Raw genomic sequence first — 21,054 nt, forward strand, 5'->3', positions numbered from 1 at the left:
ATATTATAAATACCAGAAAAGTACCCTGCATTGAATTCTGATGTCCACGCAAAGATTCAGGTTACTAGAAACTGATGCACTAAAACATCGGATACATACATCTCTGAGTTGGGTGAGAACAAAGATCCTTTCTGAGGCTGTGACCATGGGGTGATAGGACATCTCAAAGAAGATAATTCCCAGGCTGAACAGATCCACTTTCTGGGGAGGAAAAATAATTGTATTTAGACAGCCTTGATAGGAACGTGTAATTTACGGGGAATTAGAGCATGAGCAGGGTTAGTTGGAACAAAATTTGCGTAAGTGAAAAACAAGCCACTCTAGAAGAAATCTGATTTCTTCTGAAAAAATATATGTATAAAGTATAGATGAGGTAAAACATTTGGCATGACTTTGCAACATTTTCCTTGAAAATTAATTGGAATTGGTTTAGCTGTGTATACAGACGTACATAACCACTGGTTGACCACTAAGAATAATCACTAAAGAGCAAGGACAACCTCAATTTGCCATAGGCATTTACTTTGCATCTTTACTAATTGTCTCAAAAGTGAAACACTGACTAAACCCTGCAGTTAACAGCCAAGATCAACTATTGCTTGCAAAGCCATACCAGTGAGGATGGAAGAATGGCACAACAGAAAGATCCTGTAATAAATCCTGGTAACATATGAAAATATGCAAGTACAAGTAAAGAAGAAGGTCAAGTCAGTGCAGAGTGTCAGAGGGAAGAGGGCTTTCAGAAGGCAGTGTGCCTGAGGCAGCCGAGCACGACCCAGCTGAGGGGCCTGCGCATGGTAACTGCTCACAGGCACAGGAGCCACTTTCAAGAAAAACTCTTGAATGAATTTGGATTCAAGGGTTAGTAGGAGAGCCTCTCTCATTATCACTGGTGACCCCCAAAGTCTTACAAACAAACACTCATTGTGGCATTTCCTACATGTGTTGGCATTTCTGTATGTTCCACATTTTCATCCACTAATGGATAATCTCCGTGAGGGCTGGACTAAGACATCTGTCCTATTACTAGACTGCCTTATTTCTTGGGTGGCCTGGGCCTGGCCAGGAACCAGGTTAGTTCAAATCTATGGATGGATGAGGGGACTGTAAGCTCCTTGGCGGCAACCATGCCAGCTTCAGTCAGTCCTTGAGCACCATGTGTCCTATTTGCTATAGTCTCTCGATATACATATGAATATATAGTAGATAGCAAATGAGTGAATGTTCCTATTTTAGCTGGTAACTAAACCCCACATGCTGTGATCTTAATGTTCATACTATTATCTCACTCTTGAGACCTTTCCTTCTCCCCAGAAAGCTGCCCCTTTACCTGGTTGTACGCAGATTTGGTGCTTCCTTGGACCTCTGGGCTTACATACAGAGCAGTGCCAACCATTCCAGTCAAATTATCTGCATGGAAAAAGGTGGAGGGAAGGCTTTCCAATAAGAGGACTCAGAGAAGCCAAATTTTTATTTAAAAGAAAAAAAAAAAAGGTTTCTTAAGAGTGAAGCACGAACTGTTAACTGTTCACATTATTCACAGGAAGAAGCAGAGTGTATTTCACCAAGCGACTGATGCCAAGTCCTGTATGGATGCACACTGTTCCACACAGGATGCCTTTGCTGCTGCAGAGGACAGGCAGGGCCAGATAGAAGACCCGGGATGGCCCGGATGGCCCAGCTCACGAGGTAACCTCCTATGACCACATGGGCTCAGACAAAATGCACTGTCTACTCACAGCAGCCAATTACTCTAACTGAAGCTCTAAACTCTTAGAGTTCTAAAGAACAATTAATATAGTGAAAAGGGGAAAGAAATTAAAGTATTTTCATCATTTTGTTAATTTAATGAATAATTATACTTAAGGATAAAATCTTTACAAATGAAAAACAGGTTTCAGATTAAGCTATTTTATACTACATTGTATGCTTAAAATTTATCTTATGTTAAGTGTTCTTATCACAAAATAAATAAATGAATAATAACAATAGTAATAATAAGTAAAAGGGCAGGAGAAAACTTTTGGAGGTGATGGATATGTTTAAGGCATAGATTATGGTGATGGTTTCATGGGTGTATATATAGCTGTAAAGTCCTCAGGTTGTATACATTATACATGCACAACTTTTGGTATGTAAAAAAACAAGATAAGAGAGAAAAAAAGAAATTTTGTGGTCTGCTCTTTAATACATGAATTAAATCTACTGGATTTACCTGAAGGGTCTGATTTAATCAAGCGATCTCCTGACATATCATCCTGTTTTCCGTCAGCCTTAAAATACAAGTAAGCCAAATATCACATTAAAATGTTACATTACTCCATAGGAATGGCTTATCCATTTCTAAATGAAGACTGAGTAAAAAATATTACATAGAAACCAGAATAATGATAGTAATGCTTTTCTTGAGCTTAAATTTTTTTGGTTTCCTTAGCCCACTAACGCAGGGCTTCGCAGAAACCCAACGAGATCAAGAAGAAAGGAATTCGCTATCGAACTCTTTCTTCATGACAGAAACCCATGGAGGCTTATACAAGCAAATGCCAAAACAGAATCCATTTACCAGGAAGAATAAGAGTATTTTAACAATAACAACCACCTCACTTTCTAACTTTCCTGTTTATCTGGGTCAATTTTTACTCTTCTTTCCTAGACGTTGTCATGGAATCTATTCCACGGTCACTGCTAACACCTCTGAGGTAGCCTCACCTTCCCCCACTGTATCTGTGACCTGCTGTCTCATACATGACCCTAAAGCACTTTTCCCCACAGGTTGCTTTTTCAAGCATCACCATCGACACGAGCAGCTTTAACATTCTTAGAGCTAGGCTTTATCTGTATTCTTGTGTACTTTATCTGTATTCTTATTTCATCCTGCTGACAACTCTCTGAAGTAAGGACTAGTATTAGGCACACTGTACAGATGAGGCACTGACAGGTTACCTCTGAGGTTGGTGCAAAATTAACTGCGGTGTTTGCAATTTTTAACCTTTTAAACCACAATTACTTTTGCATTAACCTAATGACTTGCCTAAGATCATGCCATAAAGAAGTGGCAGACATAGGATTCTAGCCCAGATCAGAGGTCCTCCAGAGCCTGTGCTCTTATCTATCTCATTAAATTAATACTATAGCTTTCCAGAAAGCAAGTTAAATTCTTTAGTTTGGGGATCAAGAACCCCATCATTTAGCCCTTCCTTGGGCTTAGCACTTTTCAAAATGCCCTGCTGTTCTGGTCAGGAACACGTTCTTATTGTCCCCTCCCATTTCCTCCCTCTCTGCTCCTTCTAACCTGTCCTTCTAATCTATCCCCTATTTTTTTATCCAAATCATTTATCCAAATGGATTATTGAGCATTAATCCAAATCCTATTTCCTTTTTCTGACCACCCTTAAAATGAACTGCATCTACTCTAGATTTGGGTGCCTATAATTCTGGCTTATGATGTAAGTAAAACTCTTTCTCTGGCATGCAAGGTCTGCCACCTATAAGACCCCAACCTTCCAGAATTCTCTTTCACTGAACCCCTACACCTCATAGTTCCTACCAAGCAGACAACATGTTGGCTTTCAAACAATCCTGTCTGCTTACCCCCGGGTCTTTGCTTATGCTGTTCTTTCTCTCTGGAATCGCCTACCCTGGTGTCACCATGCTCTGCCCTCAATCTCAGCCCGCTGAACTCCTACCCATCCTTTAAGGAACATCTGAAATGCTGTTTTCTTTATACAGCCTTTCTTGATCCTCATAACCGTATGTACATTTTCTCTTGTCTTTTACTCCAATATCACTATTTCTCTCACTTCACGTTAGTTTAGCTTTGTATGTTGAACAGCTTCTGCACAATGTTGTGAAGAACAAACACCTTCTGGATCATATGTGCTCTAGGATTGGTGTTTTGTGTTTCTTTCAGCCTGATTTCCCTAAACTAACTAAAAGCCCCTTGAGTATAAAGTATCTAGGCCAGTGCCTGGCATGGTAGACCAAAATTCCAAATTATCTCATAAAGTATTATATTCCTGTGACCTAAATATCATTCACAAACCAATAATTTGATGTCCCTCAAGTGGAATGTACTCACTAAAATGTATTCACAATGTGAAAGCCTAAACAATCATTTGCCCACCACTTCGGATCTATATTATTTCCTGGGGATTACTCAGCAGAGTTCAGTGAACTTATCATCTATCCTGTCTTCTAACACTTCCATGACTACCAAGGAATGTGGGTCCATTTTCAGGACCCACTTAAAAATACTCACAGCAAAGGTGAGGTGGTCTGTCGCCAAACCAAAATCACCTATTTTTACATGGTCATCGGAATCCAAAAAAATGTTGACAGGCTTCAAATCCCGGTGAATCATTCCCTGACGGAAGAGAGCAGAGAAACCAAGCATAGTTTATAGTTATACCTGCTTCCTAATTTGAAAGGCCAACCCAGTGACAAAATTGGATGAGTCTTCTCTCACAGACCATGCTGCTCCAAGCTGTCTAGCCACAGCAATGTCTCCTGTCTATTCTGCCAATGACCTTGTCACATTCTCCCAGTCTACCTACAAGGCTCCCCTTTACCACGTACACAATTTTCTTTCTCTCTGTGCTGCATCACAAATCCCCTGCTCTGGTCAGGGAGACGGACACCATTTTCACTCCTTTTTCAATTCCTTTCTTCACACTTTTGCCCTGCCTAAGGAATTCTTGCTTTTCTCCACTCATTTGAACTGTACCAACATTTACAAGTGCCAACTCGTTCACGAAGGCTATCGCAGTAATTCTAACACTTCAACTTTGCATCCCCAGCACACACAGAAGGTGCTCAATGATTATTTGTTAAATGAGCATGCTTTCTCCCCTTCCTAATGGCATCCTCATAATGCTTATTGTTCCAGGTATTATGAGATAATCATATGTAATAAAAACACACTGTGATCTCTATTACTTTTACATGAAGGTCAATTTTGGCTCCCTCAAAAAAATAAAAAAATAAAAGTCCCTTTCAAATATGAGGTTTCTCACATACTTGTGCCTCTCTGTATTTCTAGGTGTGGCACAGTGTTAGCAAATGATTAGCAGATATTAAGCAAGTTAGATTGAAAGAAGAGCATGTATAGGGCACGGTTCTAGGACCTCAGGATGCAACAGAGTTCTAATGGCCTTAGTTAGAACTCATTCTTATTTATAACCTTGCAAATTTTGCTTCCACCAAATCATTCATAAACTAGACATGTGTAAATTACGGTCCTGGCTTTTTAGTATAAATATGGTACAGTATAAACATTTTAAGGTTAAAGAAAATTGAGGCAAAGGAAAAAACATACTAATGCTAACGCATTAGATAATTCCATTTTTTAAAAAAAGTGAGCAGTATTTCATCCTGATGCTAGGGCCATTAGCATTTACAGTGTAATGGCAATTTCTAGCTTTAAAATGATATTCTAAACATGTGGCAAACTATGTTACTCAGAGTCTTATCTCTATCCTTGCTAGATGGCTTCCTGGTTTCTCCACGCGCGTAGGGAGGACGGCTCTAAGTCAGAATCAAATAACATGGCATGTATTAATCACGCTCTCACTTTATTCTAAACCACTCAAGGAATCACCCTCACATTCCATACATATTCATATATTTCCTCCAACCCAGAGGCTAGCAAAGTTTTTCTGTCAAGGGCCAAAAAGTAAGTATTTTAGGCTTTAGGGGCCATACAGTCTCTGTGGCCAGCCATTCAACTCTGCAACTGTAGCACAAAAACAGCCATAGGCAATATGTAAACAAACAAGTGTGGCCCTGTTCTAGTAACACTTTATTTATGAACACTGAGATTTGAAGTTCATAGAATTTTCGTGTCGTGAAATATTATTCTTCTTTTGATTTTTTAAAATAACCATTTAAAAATGTAAAAGCCACTCTTAGCTTACAGGCTGTACAAAAGCAGGTGGTGGGTTAGATTTGACCAGTGGGCCACAGTTTGCTGATCCTTGTTTTAACCTTCAATGATTTTTTTGAACTTTGGGACTTTGTTTTAGATTTTCTTATCTTTTGACACACTGTTCTATTTCCTATAAAAATAGATTATTTCAATACATCTATAATTTTCCCTCTATTTCTGTCTTTCTCCAATCTTACATTATTTTTTTATTTAGTCCTAAGTTTTAGGTAAACAGAAATTTTCTGGTATGAAATGTTGTAAAGTTTACTTTCTCATGGATATAAGCCAATCCATCCAGAATCTCTCGAAAATGCCTCCAGAGTCTGACGGTATCTTGATACAGTCCCTGGTCAATGGTGTCACGTAAAGTGCTCTTTTCACAGTACTCCATCTACGGACAAGAACAAGCCAGGCAGGATTTGGTTATACAGAGTTTCAATTAAGGAGGACAACAGCAATTAATGTAATCCCTCATTTTAAAACACGTACCACAGATTTCAAATAGTAATGGGAAAGGCTTGATTCTTTATAAATTGACAAAAGAAACCAAGAGTATTTTAAAAAATTGGGGAGGAAATATGCATAATCTTAGCATCCTAACGTGACCAATTTTTCATAGCACTGTTCCTTAAAAAAAAAAAGTACTTGTTTAAAATCTATCACAAATAATATGAAAAATGGAGAAATATATTTATTGTTTTACGGGATTGTTTCTAATCCCAAATTTCCAAGAAGGGCTAATTAACCTAATGAGGTCATTAGCCATTCTCATTTGTACATTAAATTAATGACAATGGCCTTAAGTCTAGCACAAAACTATAAATATCAAAACATTCAAGAAAGGACCCCTAAGTGTAATGTAAAGGCAATTTCTAGCTCACCCGCTAAGTGTACTGATGTATCACAAAACAATACAGCATCATTTAAATCTTAAACTGACATGTAGCATTTGATTTATGAAACTAGCCTGTATGTGCCAAACCAGTGCTAGAGTTGCGATTTCTCATGAAGGAGGATCTAATTGTTTTTAAAGAGAGGAACATCACCTTTTAAATGAGAGGAATATCCTCTCATGCTCAGAATAACTGTCTACAAATTCTGACTCAGCCTCCAGGCCTCACAAGGGCCTCTGATTCCTACACCTTGATCCTACCCCACCTCGGATGCACCTCTTCTATGTACTTCTGTATCACTGTAATTGTTTAGAGAGTACTCAGAAGTTAGTGGTTTGGGAGACAAATGCTTTATCATGTGTGTGAGTGGTACCTCAGAGATGTTTCTGCTAGGGAATACCTAAAACCAGCTCCAATCCCAGGAAAACAATCACCTAATTACTCTCTTGTCTGAGGGTTCCTTCTTCCACTGTGTCTCACATTTGAAGACTTGCCTACTTGCAGACATGACTGAAAATATTAATGATGATCTTGTTCACTTGGGGCAGAAGCAAGTTTTCCTCTTCAGTTTGTGGCTGTCCTTCTGCTGGCAGAGCTCACCACTGTCTAGGATGCCACCTCTCAGGTGTGTGAGCAGGCTTCCCTTTAGATACATCTCATTGGATCTGGTTTGCCTGTGGCTCTGGTCCCCTACAGGTTCTGGGACAAGCCATTCTGCCTAAAAACTACCGTGTTTCCCCGAAATAAGACCTAGCCGGACAACCAGCTCTAGTGCGTCTTTTGGAGCAAAAATTAATATAAGACCCGGTATCATATCATAGCATATATCATATATTATACCCGGTCTTATATTATATAAAATAAGACCGGGTCTTATATTAATTTTTGCTCCAAAAGACACATTAGAGCTGATTGTCCAGCTAGGTCTTATTTTCGGGGAAACAGGGTATGTTAATTTCTTGTGTGCACACAAGCATATGTGTGCATCATACCTTACTTGTCTGTATTCAACTTGTTAGACAAAGTAGAGTTTCTGTACATGCATCGCCTAGTATTTATGGAACTCAGATATGGTTCTAATTACTTCACACACGTTATTTCATTTATTCATCATAAGGCATTGAGATAGCTACTATTATATAAGTTATGGATGGGGAACCTCAGGTACAGAATGCCGAAGAAATTTGCACGAGCTCCCACAGCTATGACTAGTGGATCCAGGATATAAACTTACGAAACCTGAGTCCAGGGCCCATCAGCACCGCCCTATGCCGTCTCCGGCTATGGTACAGGAAAGCATGAGTGCACGGCTAGGGGAAAGGGCCTCCATGCTGCAATTCTCTCTGGCCAATCAATCTTTGGTAGTGCCAGTGACTGCTCTTCTGCCCAATGTCTTGCTCTGGTCTCCTGAAACATCCCCACCAGCAACTATTGGAGTTGCTGTGTCCCCAAGTTACACGCCAGGGCCTCACCTGGATATAAAGGTAATGCACAGCCTCAGTGGTTGCCGATGGCTCACTTTTGTGGCACCTGTTCTTTCCATTGCAGTCTTCATCCTAACCCAAGAGGAGCACACAAGAACTCAAAATGGGGACTAAAATTAAACAAGGTAATTACCATCATCAAGTCATTTGTGTCTGCCCCCACTAAATACATGGCCATTTTGCTGTCTTAGAGAGGAGCTCGGCGAATAGAACACAACCACTGTCCTCTAGCTGTGTACAGCATTCAAAAGGCAATTTTGCTACTACCAGAATCCGCTGTATAGGTCTATCACTGTATAGAACGATGGAGAAAATAGAAAACAGGTAGGTATTAAAGGTGTGCAATCTATAGAAAGACCCCAAGTCAAGTCAATTCTACCATTAATATCTTTCTATGGATAAGAAGGGAAGAATGTATACAGGCTAATACTTTAAGGCTTTAGTTTCACCAGAATGCCTTCTTTTGGAAACAGAAGGTTAAAAATCCATCTTTAGCTGAAACAATTTAAATATGATGATATGACCAAAGAACAGGCTGTCCTCTGGGCTACACTCCTGCAGAACAAGCACTGACAGCCACCGATCCTCTCAACTACTTTTCCATGTGGCTAGTCTGTTTGTCCCCCACAGCAGCTAATTTTCTAACTCATGTCCCCTTTTAAAAATTTTTCTTTTTTCTTCTAATAGATGTATTTAAATACTCCACCCCACTCCCCTGCCCCAGTATGGAAAAAAGCATTAGGTAGCATTTGACCATTTCTGATTTACGGGGTTGTTTTGTTTTTTTTGTAGAAGCATTTTTCAACATTTTCCTTTATCAAAGAAAAAAAAGTAACTTTGTTCTGGAAACAATCAGATTCTACTCGAGTCATTTATATACTCTGGGAATTATCTGCGGAAGACTGTTAATCTCTTAGAGGTTTCTCCCCATCAATTAGAATGCCCATGGGATGGTACCCTTAACAGAGCAAAACCAAGATTGTAAATTTGGTATCCCCATAATAATTAAATGCACAATTAATGCTAAAACCAGTAGTTTACATGATTTATGCTATTATTCCTGGTTAAACTTATAATTTTTAAATTTAAACCAAGAGGATGATTTTAATAGAAAGGGAATTACTTATTAAAAAATGCTCGATAATGCATTCAAATCTCCTTCAAATCAATTTAACTGCTTATCTAACGGAATCTATATGTAGACTTTTCTTTATCTGCTACGAATGCCCTTTATAACTGCTAGTAATTATATTTTTATTTCTGGTAATAAAGTCATTGCATTCAACCCCCAGGTGCAGAATGCTTCTCTGCAGCGACAACTGACAGCCCTAGTAGTTACAAAGCTTCACGCTGGGCTTCACACACCAGCATCGAGGGGCCTTGCTGGACTTGGAAGATGAAAATACAGAATTGAGTAGGGTTCAAGGCCTGCAACAGCGCTTTTCAAACTTTTCTGAGCATGATCCACATGAAGAAATATATTTTATATTACACCCAGTACACATATTGAGACAAGTTCCACAAATAGAGTTTACCTTTACTAGTGTGATACATTTGGTATTCTCTACTCTTTTGTACAGCATTAAGAATAAAAGAAAGATGGTTGTGACCATTGAAATAGATTTCACATCCCGTTATTGGATCATGGCTCACACGGTAAAACACTGACCTAGGGGATGGCTTATGAAAATAAAGAATCAAGATTAACTGATGTGTGAGAGAGAGACCTACTTAACTCCACAATTAGGCTGTTTAGTCACTCAATGAATTTGCATTGAATCCGCATCCCCAAACATATAAAATTTCTCCAAATCCTTTAGGAAATGGTTTTTATTAAAAAAAAACAACAACACACAAGCTATCATTTTACTCCTCTTTTCTAAAAGCAGGCACGTTCTATTATGTGGGTAAATTAAGGCCTATAAATAAACATGTTGAGTAAAATATTTTAAATAATTATGTTTTTAAATGGAAGATTTCTATATTTGCATACCAGATTAGTGCTTTACTATTTGACCTGAGGTTTATATCATCAAATATTAGTTTCTTACATACCCATCCCATGATGAATAAAATGGTATAATTTCTATTTATATATCTACCTGATTCTGTTTACTGTTTGGGATTCCTTTACTGTTCTCATCTTCATTGTCAAAGATGATGTCACTTTCAGAATCTGAAGCAGGTCTTAAAAGAGAAATAGAGAAATACTAAGGAAACCAAAATCCCTGTTGTAATTTTGAAAATCAACATTTGTTCATGATTAGAAAGCAAAGAGGCTGGAGACCCTGTACCAGGACCGTGTAGGCATAAATCTGTCCACAATACCGTGCTACTTTGTTTTCCTAATATGTGAAACACAGAACTCTTGATTTAAATAAAAATTGGCCTGAATAACTTTCCTGAAAAAATTTAATAGTTAAGAGTTATGATAAACTGTATCTACCTGGATACAATGAAATACAATCATGAAATTAAATGACTGGGGTAGATTCTGAGATGCATAACTATAGGTTAGGATCATAATTATTGGTTTGGTAACCTTTTCTGGAACTGCAGTTGGCACTATATCGACTCCAAATTAGTTTTTCAATGTTCCACAGAGTCGGAAGCCCTTATCTAAAGGAACGACCTTTAAACAAAAATTCTGTTCAATGTGTTAAGATAAGGTATTGGAAAAAATTTCTATTTTTTCTTTTTCCAGGACTTGGATTTTGGAGATCTTTTGAAGATAGTGGGAAAAACCCCTTTGGATTGCATGTGGTTACTCTGTAAAAGTGGGTTTCATATTTTGTTGTGTATTTTTGACATGGCAAACAGGACTGCGTTTCTATCTGAACCCCTCTTTCCTGGGTGGACTTGTGAGGATTAGATCAGGGGCTTGCCTCCAGCAGCGGGGACCCCCAGGCAGCCTGCTGTGAGCGCCCTGTGCTCTTACAGGAAGGATTGTGAGAAGACACCGTCGTGCTCATCGTCGTCATCGTCCTCGTCGCTGCTGGAGCCCGGGCTTGCGGCAGAGAAGCGGGCGCTGGCAGAGCGCTCCCCGGACGTGCTCCATTCCACCAAGCTCGTGAGGATGGGCGGCGGGGCGGCGGCCTCCACGCTGTCGGGGCTGTCCGTGTCGCTGTCGCCCACCGGCAGCCGGGGCAAGGCTCGCCCGTCCTGGGCCTGGCGCCCAGTGCCTGAGCGTGGCGTGCCCTGGCCAGCCGGCCGCTCGTGCCTCTCAATCCAGGCGTTGTAGTAGCGCACAATGTTCTCATGGTGCAGGCGCGACAGCAGGGTCACCTCGCCCTTGATCCTGCGGAAGTGCCTGCTGGCTGGGTTGATGGGGATGCGCTTCACCGCATAGCAGCAGCCGTCCAGCTTGTTCTGCACCTGCAGTGCGGGAGGGGAAAGGAGCCGGTACTGTCAGCGGCTCAGAACCTCATGGCCTGGCATCTGGGCCGTCACGCGTTCCCTCGCAAGAACCTGGAATTCCGAGGGAAAACCAACAACTACAGTCGAGACCCACATGTTTGGGACTATTATGCTGAAGAAAGTCTTGACTGACAACAACTTAGAAAACATCTCACCCCAAACTAGATGTATTTAGCTTGCTAAGAGACCCTGGGGAAAACAATATCCGTTTTAATCATTAGTTTTATTAACAATTACATCTCTGCTTTTCCAATATCACATCTGCTATCTAAATTTCTAAGTAAACCTTATTGTTTTCTTAACCTTGTTTTAAAAATAGTTATTTTCTAAAATCAATGTACGGTTTCAAATGATTTTAGTTCCTCTGTTTTTTTTGTTTTTTTTTTTTACACTTAAAGCCACTAAACTCCAAAAATTTTAAGACTTAAATGAAAATTATAATTCTCAACTTATAAAGCTGTGTGAACTTGGACTAATTAATTTCCTTGAGACTCAATTTTCTCATCTGTAAAATGGCATCTATACCACCTTCCTTACCTCAAAGGGTGACTGTAAGGATTAAATGTGATGTGATGGGTAAAGGCCTGTATGAAGGCCTCACAGAGAAAGGTGTTCAGTATTAACACAACTCCTGCCCACTGATTTTGTTACAAAGACTGAAGACTTACCATTGATGACATGTTCTGAAACTAAAACGGTATCATTAAGAGCACAATAAACTACAAATATAAGAAAAGGTTTCAAAGGCAAGTCTCCAGCCATCCTTCTGCTGGGCAGTTTCACTGTGCAAGTGGGTTGACTGAAGTAACTTTCATAAAATTTCATTCATCAGAACATTCCAGTCCCACCCGTGCAGGTCAAGGGAGCGACAACTTGGCCATGGGCAGAGAGAGAAAACTAGTTGAAAACAAAAGATAAGAGAACATCATTCTTTTGTTTGGCTCAGGTTTCAACTGGACTACTAAAAAACTTCTTCTAGGAATGAGAAAGAAATACTATAACGTGGAGTTTCAGGTAACCTTTTTTGTGTGGAAGGAGTGGAAAGAACACATGCTTTTGAGTAAAACTGATGTGGGTCTGATGCTGCTTTTAGCATGTATGTAACTTTCGGCAAATTACATAACTTCTCTGAGCCTCAGTTCCCTCATACGCAAAGCGAGGATAACACCTGTTTCGTAAGAATGTCATGAGATTGAAGGAAAGCTTTGTAAGCCACCTGGCACACAAGATGAAATATGAAATATACTCCAAAAAAATGATAGTTCTTTTCTTGTCACATTAATAGAATGGAAAACAGTAGGAAGTCTTAATGTTGCCTTTCAATCTCATGTCTCCATACACATCATTTATGCTATGAATCACTGACTGGGGAGTGGAGACTCTTAGGAATTCATTTATTCAAATGGAAAGGTGCATAAACAGTTATGGTCCAACTCCTAAGAAAATGCCACACCAATGAGAAAAATGCCCTAACCTAACCTGGAAATAGAGGTGGAGTGTGAGGGCTGTAGGGTTCTCAGAGGGAGAAACCTTAGGAAAAACTCCAGAGCTTACATTACTGAGATGTTTTTGTTATATGAGCTTATTGATCATTTTTAAGTACTTGTAAGGAAATTAAGTTTGATAATGTTTTGCATTCAAGAATCTAAAATACAAATAAGTTAAAAAATAATAAAAATAATTAAAATATAAAGAAGTGAAAGGACTTGATCCAAATGACAGTCTGAGCTAAAGGAATAATAACATACTTCAATCATTCACGCCTCTTCAAGTTAACTGTGATGACCCAATCAGGATATCTGTCTGTCCACAGTAGATCTATTTAATCACCTAACTGTAATGTGTATTCTTTCAAGAAGAAAGTTGAAAAACTTCCCATACTATAACATCCCTTTGTAAAACTTGCTTAAGATGGTCTTTCTGCCGGATTACTGCAGAAAACCAATCTTTTTTTTGGGGGTGTAAAAGTCCTTCCACAGTAATACTAGTAATGCTTCCAAATAATACTCCCAGAATCCTAAACAGACATATGCCCTATTGATGGTGGGCTACTTCTTATGGGCAAGATGACATATATTTTATATGGATTTAATATTAGTCTGGGTCTCCTAAATTCAAACAAAATACTTAAATTATATAAAAATAGCTGAAATCTTTTTCTAAAGGGGCAGATAATAATAAAAGTCACCCAAATAGACCAGAATAAAGAAAGGCAGACCTAACAACAGCATATCTTAATAACATATCACAAATTTTCCCTCAATAAAAACTGGAAAATAAAAGCCATCAAGACCATCTGGGGCCATTTCCCAGTTGGAATTCCATCTTTTAGTTCTAACCTTGCAGCCCTTTTATCTACAGCAACTCTGAAAGCAAATGAGAGAAAAAGAGAAGAGTTTTCTTTCTAAACCAAAGGACGCAAAAATGTTCTTTGGGTAAAGGTCTTGACTCTACTTGCAGGGCTGTTATAATCACACAGTTTTTATGTTAATGCATCAAGCAAGGAAGAGGAATGATGCATTCTTAGTGTGTCCAGTGTAACTTCAAAGCCTTTAACTTCATGAAGGTCAACGTAGTTTCAAATGGTCGAATTCACTTCCCACCCCCTCTCAAAACAGAAGCCAAGTCCATACGTCTGAAGAAATGGAACAGAGTAAGAGCTCTAAAGGACTGGTGACAACTATGTATCACACCTTGATGACAGCTCCAAAAGCTCCTTTGCCGAGAAGCTGTAATTCTTCAAACTCAATGAAATAGCGGGAAAACTGTCTCTCTGTCTCACTGAAGGATGAATCACTGGATAGCTGGTTGCTAGGAATAACGGTCTCGATGTCATCTTGTCCTCCAGAATCTGAGATAAAACAAAAGACAAGAGACAAATGAGGCATCGGAAATATAGGAAGAGCTGCAATATCCAACAATGATTCAAGCGCTAGAAGAAGGGGCCCCAACCAGTAGTTTGAAAAGTACCTCTTACCTGGCAGACCCTTTAATACTTTCCTCACTTTGTCCTCCTTAAAGTAGGTTGAAATATACAATTCGCCCAAGTTTACAGGTGGAGGTAACTGAGACAGAGAGCAAGGAAATGACTGCACAATAGAGCCAGAACCCAAGCCCAGGTCTCCTGATCCATACCAATCTCCACTGAGGTCCCTTAAACTTCTACTTTAGAAGCAGCAGGGAAATCCAGTTACGTGGTAATAAGGGTGACATGACAAGAAAGGTCACTAAACACTAAAAGGGCCTACACCAATGCATACTCCCATCAGTAAAGACTAGAAAAACCAGGATGGCAAAAAAATTCCATGCATATATTACCCATTAAATGAATGGATTTATGTACAGTTCAGCATAAAATAGGTAAAATAAACGATCCATTGAGTCCTTTCCAGTTTTAGGTTTATGTATACTTTCAAAATAATTTATGTCAAGAAGCGAAATAAAAAAAAGAATGGTAGAAGACTCACTTTCAGGACTTTGTTCCAGTAAAGGCATTTTTGGCTGAGGATTTATAAAGCTGTGTTTCAATAGCTGCTGAGGACTCCATCTTTCCTTGTCATCCAGGCAAACACACCTCAGTGAGAGGGAAGAAAGAATTTATATGCTGAGTACCAGGTTGGGTATAAAGGGAGACTCAAAAACAAGTATGCAGCAGCCCCCCCCTTATCCACGGTTTCACTTTCCACGGTTTCAGTTACCCATAGTCAACCATGGTCTGAAAATATTAAATGGAAAATTACAGAAATAAACAATTCTTAAGTTTTAAATTGTGCGCTGTTCTAAGCAGCGTGATGAAATCTCCCGTCGTTTCGCTCTGAGTCATCCCTTTGTCCAGCAGGTGTACGAACTGCCTGCTAATCACTTAGTAGCCAGTTATCAGATGGACTATTGTTGGTATTACAGTGCTTGTGTTCAAGTAACCCTTATTTTACTTAATAATGGCCTCGAAGGTCAATAGTAGCCTACTGCTAACTCACAATGCCTGTGTCATTCACCTCACTTCATCTCATCACGTAGGAAATTGTATCATCTCACATCATCACAAGAAGAAAGGTAAGTACAGTACAATAAGATATTTTGAGAAAGAGGTAAAGAGAGACAACACTCACATAACTTTTATTACAGTATATTGTTATAATTGTTCCATTTTATTATTAGTTACTGTTAACCTCTTATTTTGCCTAATTTATACATTAAACTATCATAGGTATGTACGTATAGAAAAACAACAACATAGTCTATGTAGGGTTCAGTACTATCTGTGGTTTCAAGCATCCACTGGGGGTCTTGGAATGTATCCCCCTCAGAAAAGGGGGTAATACTGTAGTTTCCAGAGGCAGAAAGACTTACCCTCATGGAACAATTTTTAAACCACCTGAGATTGCACAAGTATGCTATAAATTTTCACTCCCATTAATAGTTTAGTGACTTGCCATGCTAAATCAAGCCTTTCCGGAGACCAGTTATAAAGCTTTCCAAAAAAAAAGCAAATAAAATAGCTGAGCAGGGTTGGGGCCCAATACGATAAACTTGAGATAAAGCCTGTTCATTATAGTATGAAGTTGGTAACAATTAAGACCTACTTTTTTAAAGTCCCACATTTTATCATATGCTATCTTTTAATTCTCTTTCCTTGAACCTCTTAACTTTATTTTCGTTTTTTAATGAATAAAAACAAGCCATACTTTTAACCCAGTGGTTCTCAAAGTGGGGTCCCTGACCAGCAGCATGGGAATTTATTAGAAATACAAATTCTACTCCACCCCAGGCCTAGAAAAACAGCAACTCTGGGGGTTTGGGCAGTAATCTGTGCCTTAACAAACTCTCCAGGTGGTTTCAATCCAAGATAAAATCAGAGAACAACTGTTCTAACTAATCTAAGCTGTTTGGTTTTCATAACAAATGACCCACGTAGCACCACTTGGTAGCACTTGACCCTGATTATAAACAATGTATTTAAAAGAATCAACCAACGTTCTGAATTCTGGACTTAAAATCTATACTTATAAAGTGCTGACAGCAACTATCATGAAGGGTATATTTTATTTTTTTTATGTCAGCACTAAAAAATGAAGCACTCCTAACTTTATATTTTGAAAGGGGAAGAAAAGATGGTAATAAAAGCATTTGTATGAGATACTGTATTTCCCTAAATTTAAAATTAATTTTTATTAATGATTATACCAGCAAAATATAACTTCTCCTTGCAAGTACTATTAAAACATTACTGATAATGATAAAGTCTTTGACAACCATACAAACAAAAGATATAGTTTGGTTTTGTGAACACTGATTTAAAAAAAAATGCCATCATCCTGTACCTATTATTCTACAACTTGCTTTTATCATTTGACCATGTGAAAAATTCTGCACCCAATTCCACCGTGGAAGGTGGTGCCAAACCCAAAAAGCAATTCTCTGACACTAGCTGGATATCCAATTCTGACACTATTAACCTGGACATAGCATCAGATCCCACAGGTTAAGAGTTCAGTTTTACAAGACTGCTCCCCACCCCACTCACACAAGCCAATAAGCAAGCCCAAGTAGTTACCTGAGCTCTGACCTTTCAGCTATAGACAGAGGTTCCAATGACCTCCTCCCCGGGTTTATTTGCTAGAGAGGTTCAGAGAACTTAGAAACATTTTCCTTATAGATTACTGGTTTATTATGAAAATATATAACTCAGGAACAGTCAGATGGAAGAGAGGCATAGAGCAAGATCTGTGGGAAGGCAGAGCTTCCAGGTCCTCTCTAGGCACGTCACTGTCCCTGTACCTCCACGTGTTCACCAACTTGGAAGCTCTCCGAACCTTGTCCTTATGGGTTTTTATGGAGGCTTCATTACACAGGCATGATTGATTTTATCATTGGCCACTGGTGATGTATTCAACCTCTAGTCCCTTTCTCCTCCCCAGAGGTGAGGGGGGTGGGACTGAAACCCTCCAATCACGTGGTTGGTTCTCCGGGCAATCAACCCCAATCCTCAGGTAGTTCCAAAAATCACATCATTACCATAACAAGATACCTTCACTTCTCTCAAGGAAATTCTGGGAGCTCTGTGCAGCAAATAAGGCCAAAGACCAAATATAGGTATATTTATTATAAATTACAGTATCACACCATGTGTCTTAGAGATCTTTCTAAGCTCGTACTTAAAGATCTTTTTGAATTTACCAGAATTTTACACATTCTCCTACTGTTGGACATTTAGATTATTTCCAACTTTTCACTCGCACCAAAAATGCTGCAATGAACACCCCTATACATGTCCTGTGAGGTTTCTGAAGTATATTATCAACTCTAACTCAACTGTGACACTAATGTGATTGAGATCATAAGAAATCTGGATCAAGGAAATAATAAAGCTGGCCTAGAATGAATTGTAACTTCAAGAGATTTTTATAGCCACCAAGATTTCCGTTAAAAAGATGAAATTCTCTGAGCCAATAATTTTGGCATCGTAATAGCCATAAATAGCAGAGGCAAATGCTAGGTCCAGTTTTGAACCAAAAGGGATGAAATGCCTGGAAAGTTACATATTAGGTCAATAGTTCCCACTTCCCAGGATGGAGATAACAAACCCTGCCTCAGCACCACCACAGTGGTCCTAGGCACCACAGGAAGCATGTTACAGGTGTGAGCTCATTTAATCCTCACAACCACCTCCTGAGGTGGCCGGTGCTATTATCCCGATTTTACAGGGAGGAAATTCAGGGGAGGCAGTGGAAGTCATTCAGCCAGCGAAGGGTAGAGGTGGGATGTGAACCCAGCTGTCTGGCTCCAGAGTCTGGGCTCTTGCCCATCACAGAGATTGATTTGAAACAAAACCTTTCTCCAACAGATGTTCGCCAATAAGCAAAAATGTAACTACAAATGAGATGTTGCTATACTTTCATTGTTTGTGATGGGTAAGACAATGAGTGACAGGAAATAACAATATGGGAGAACAAATAACAATAACAAATGGGAAGTGGGATAGATGGGACTAGGAAAAGAAATGTGAAGGGTAAAAGAAAAGAAATGGAGGGAGTAAATTAAATGAATTAGAACAAATGATTGGGAAAAGAAATAAGGTAAGAAATAAGACAGATTGTTAGGGAAGAAACCAGTCCAGGTCAACTTCTGCTGGGAAGTTGGACTAGGGGAGTATCTAGAAAAACCCTAACTGGAGGCATCTTACTTCACATTTAACAGAGAAACAGAGAAACTAGGTCTGGCCTGGACTGAAAACAGAGGCAGGGCTGAACTTGAAAACACTAAATTGAAGGACACGCACAAAGACTTTAAACCCAAGGAAAACCTCTCAGCAGATTCTCTCAAAGTGGGTAAAATCTGGCTCTGTAATGAAATGTGCACCTGTAATTTATAGGTGTGGAAAACCCTCTGGCTAGAGCAAGAAAATCATTTGCATTCTGCAACTTGGCTGAATGAGACATTGCTAATGAAGAATGGTCAAGAACTGGGGACAGAATTCCACTCTGGAAGCTGAATTCTAAATAGGAGGCCTTGTCTTTGACCCCTTAGGAACTAACAGCAAAGGTGGACAGAAAGGGTCTCCCATTGGAACACCTGGGGCATTTCTCCACGTAGCCATCTCCACTGACTTCCTAGAGTATACCAGGCGGTCCCCAAAAAGTAGCTTGAAAATCTATGATATTATTAAGCCCAAGTGAATTTAGGCGAATGTGGGAGTTAAGGGCACGAGAAACATAAGCAAGAAAACAGAACATATGTGGCTGGGAAAGGATTGGGAGAACAAAGAATTAACTCTAATCCTGTTCCCACTTTTCAGCTTATCAACATCACTTAGATATTTAACATTCAAGCACAATCAGAAGGACAGGAGTAAAGTGCAATTAGAGAGAATCTCAGTGCTACTTACTTCTTTAGGAAATCTTGGAAGTCAGCTGGTAAGTCCCTAGGGATGGTCACAGGGTACTCTGCGTATTCTTGTCCTTGGCTGAGGGAAAGCAGCAGGAGGCCAAGATGCCAAACATCCCCTTTCTTCCCCGTTTTATATGGTAGGGCACTGTCACTAAAACGGACGCGGGTTTGCTCAAACACATCCTCCTTGCAAACGTCTGCTAGGCGTTTAGAAATGCTGTAATCTGTAATCTTGATGGTGCCCTCTGCGTCCACCAAGACATTTGCTATGTTCAGAACTTTGTGCACCACAGAATTGCTGTGCAAATACTCAAGGCCAGACAAGAGCTGAGCTGCATACCGTCGAAGCTGATGCACGGGGATGGGGCCTGAGTGGCTCAGGTGTGCAGCAAGGGAGACCCCATTAAAGTGCTCCACTAAAATGTGCACCATGATGGAATCGTCTTGCTCTTTGAGATTCATTGCAAAGTAGCGCACCACATTGGGATGGCTCAATTTTACCAGTGAGTTGAATTCTGCTTCTGCCCCTTGAATCTGATAAGGAAAAACAAAACCAAAAAAACAACAACAACAACAAAAAGCAGTAAGATAATATTGGGTTGATCAGCATTAACTAATGTTTCACCTCAAAAGTGAAATATTTAATAGAAAATGTACTTTCAAAGGAGAGAAGAAGGAATGTGCCCTGAACTGAATTCCCCCTTAAACCGTATGATCAATGTAAAGTTCATAAAGATGGAGAACATTTAGTTAATCCTCAACTTCTTTGATCTCAAAACCCAGTGTTCAAATACTATAAACTTAGTGAAGAGCTTTTAAAATTTCTTTTGTGATAGGGCCACCAGAAAAAATAGTTTAAAAATAAACTTTTCTGAATATAAAGATTCACTGTCAAAATTTTAATAAGTACTAATACCAAAGAAACCCCCCCACAAATTAGCCAGATGGTCACCACCCAAAGACAACTGTTATGATTTTGGTGTATTTACTTATAGTTTTTCTTCTATCAAAAATACACACGTATTTCTAAACACAAGGCTTTACTTACTGTTTTGTAACCATTTTCTTCTGTAACGCTACAATACTCAATATTAAATGTTCTCCTTAAACTTGGTATTATAAATTAACTCTAAAACTCCCCAGTCCTCTAGAATTTAGTTTTGAAGCAATATTTCAAAAGATTGTAAAAACCATGTGATTATGAAATACTATTTAATTCTAGTTGGAGAGATGGCTATGAATGCTATCATAAAGACTGAGAAAGGAGGTTAAGAAAGCAGCTGCAAAAGTTTGGATCATGTTGTGAAAGTTCTGAAAGCAGCCGCAAGGGGCTGAGGAAACTCTGGTGAAGAGCTGGTCCCCAGCCATCCCTTCTGGTTAAACAGATCTCATACCATTCTGGATTACCTTTACTAGCCAATCAAATGCAGAACTGTTTTGTTTAGTGATT

The 21,054-nt window shown here is 39.3% G+C and overlaps 1 protein-coding gene across 5 annotated transcripts in view; it reads right to left on the minus strand.

The window, feature by feature from the left end:
- The window catches only part of EIF2AK4 (eukaryotic translation initiation factor 2 alpha kinase 4), an 86,572-nt gene that overhangs the window by 35,673 nt on the left and 29,845 nt on the right, over positions 1-21,054 (minus strand). For all 5 annotated transcript variants that reach the window (XR_012494784.1, XR_012494785.1, XM_019725509.2 and 2 more), the window contains 11 exons: positions 19,603-20,138; positions 15,185-15,291; positions 14,411-14,568; positions 11,239-11,675; positions 10,403-10,487; positions 8,289-8,372; positions 6,192-6,314; positions 4,259-4,363; positions 2,216-2,273; positions 1,331-1,410; positions 100-201 (listed from right to left, as the gene is read on the minus strand). Coding sequence is in view for 3 of the 5 variants with exons in the window: in XM_019725509.2 (XP_019581068.2) it covers positions 100-201; positions 1,331-1,410; positions 2,216-2,273; positions 4,259-4,363; positions 6,192-6,314; positions 8,289-8,372; positions 10,403-10,487; positions 11,239-11,675; positions 14,411-14,568; positions 15,185-15,291; positions 19,603-20,138 (1,875 nt within the window). In the remaining 2 variants the exon portion in view is untranslated. The remainder of the gene's footprint in view (positions 1-99; positions 202-1,330; positions 1,411-2,215; positions 2,274-4,258; positions 4,364-6,191; positions 6,315-8,288; positions 8,373-10,402; positions 10,488-11,238; positions 11,676-14,410; positions 14,569-15,184; positions 15,292-19,602; positions 20,139-21,054) is intronic.

This window comes from Rhinolophus sinicus, linkage group LG03 (genome assembly GCF_036562045.2).
Source record: "Rhinolophus sinicus isolate RSC01 linkage group LG03, ASM3656204v1, whole genome shotgun sequence".
In the NCBI taxonomy this organism is placed as follows: domain Eukaryota; kingdom Metazoa; phylum Chordata; class Mammalia; order Chiroptera; family Rhinolophidae; genus Rhinolophus; species Rhinolophus sinicus.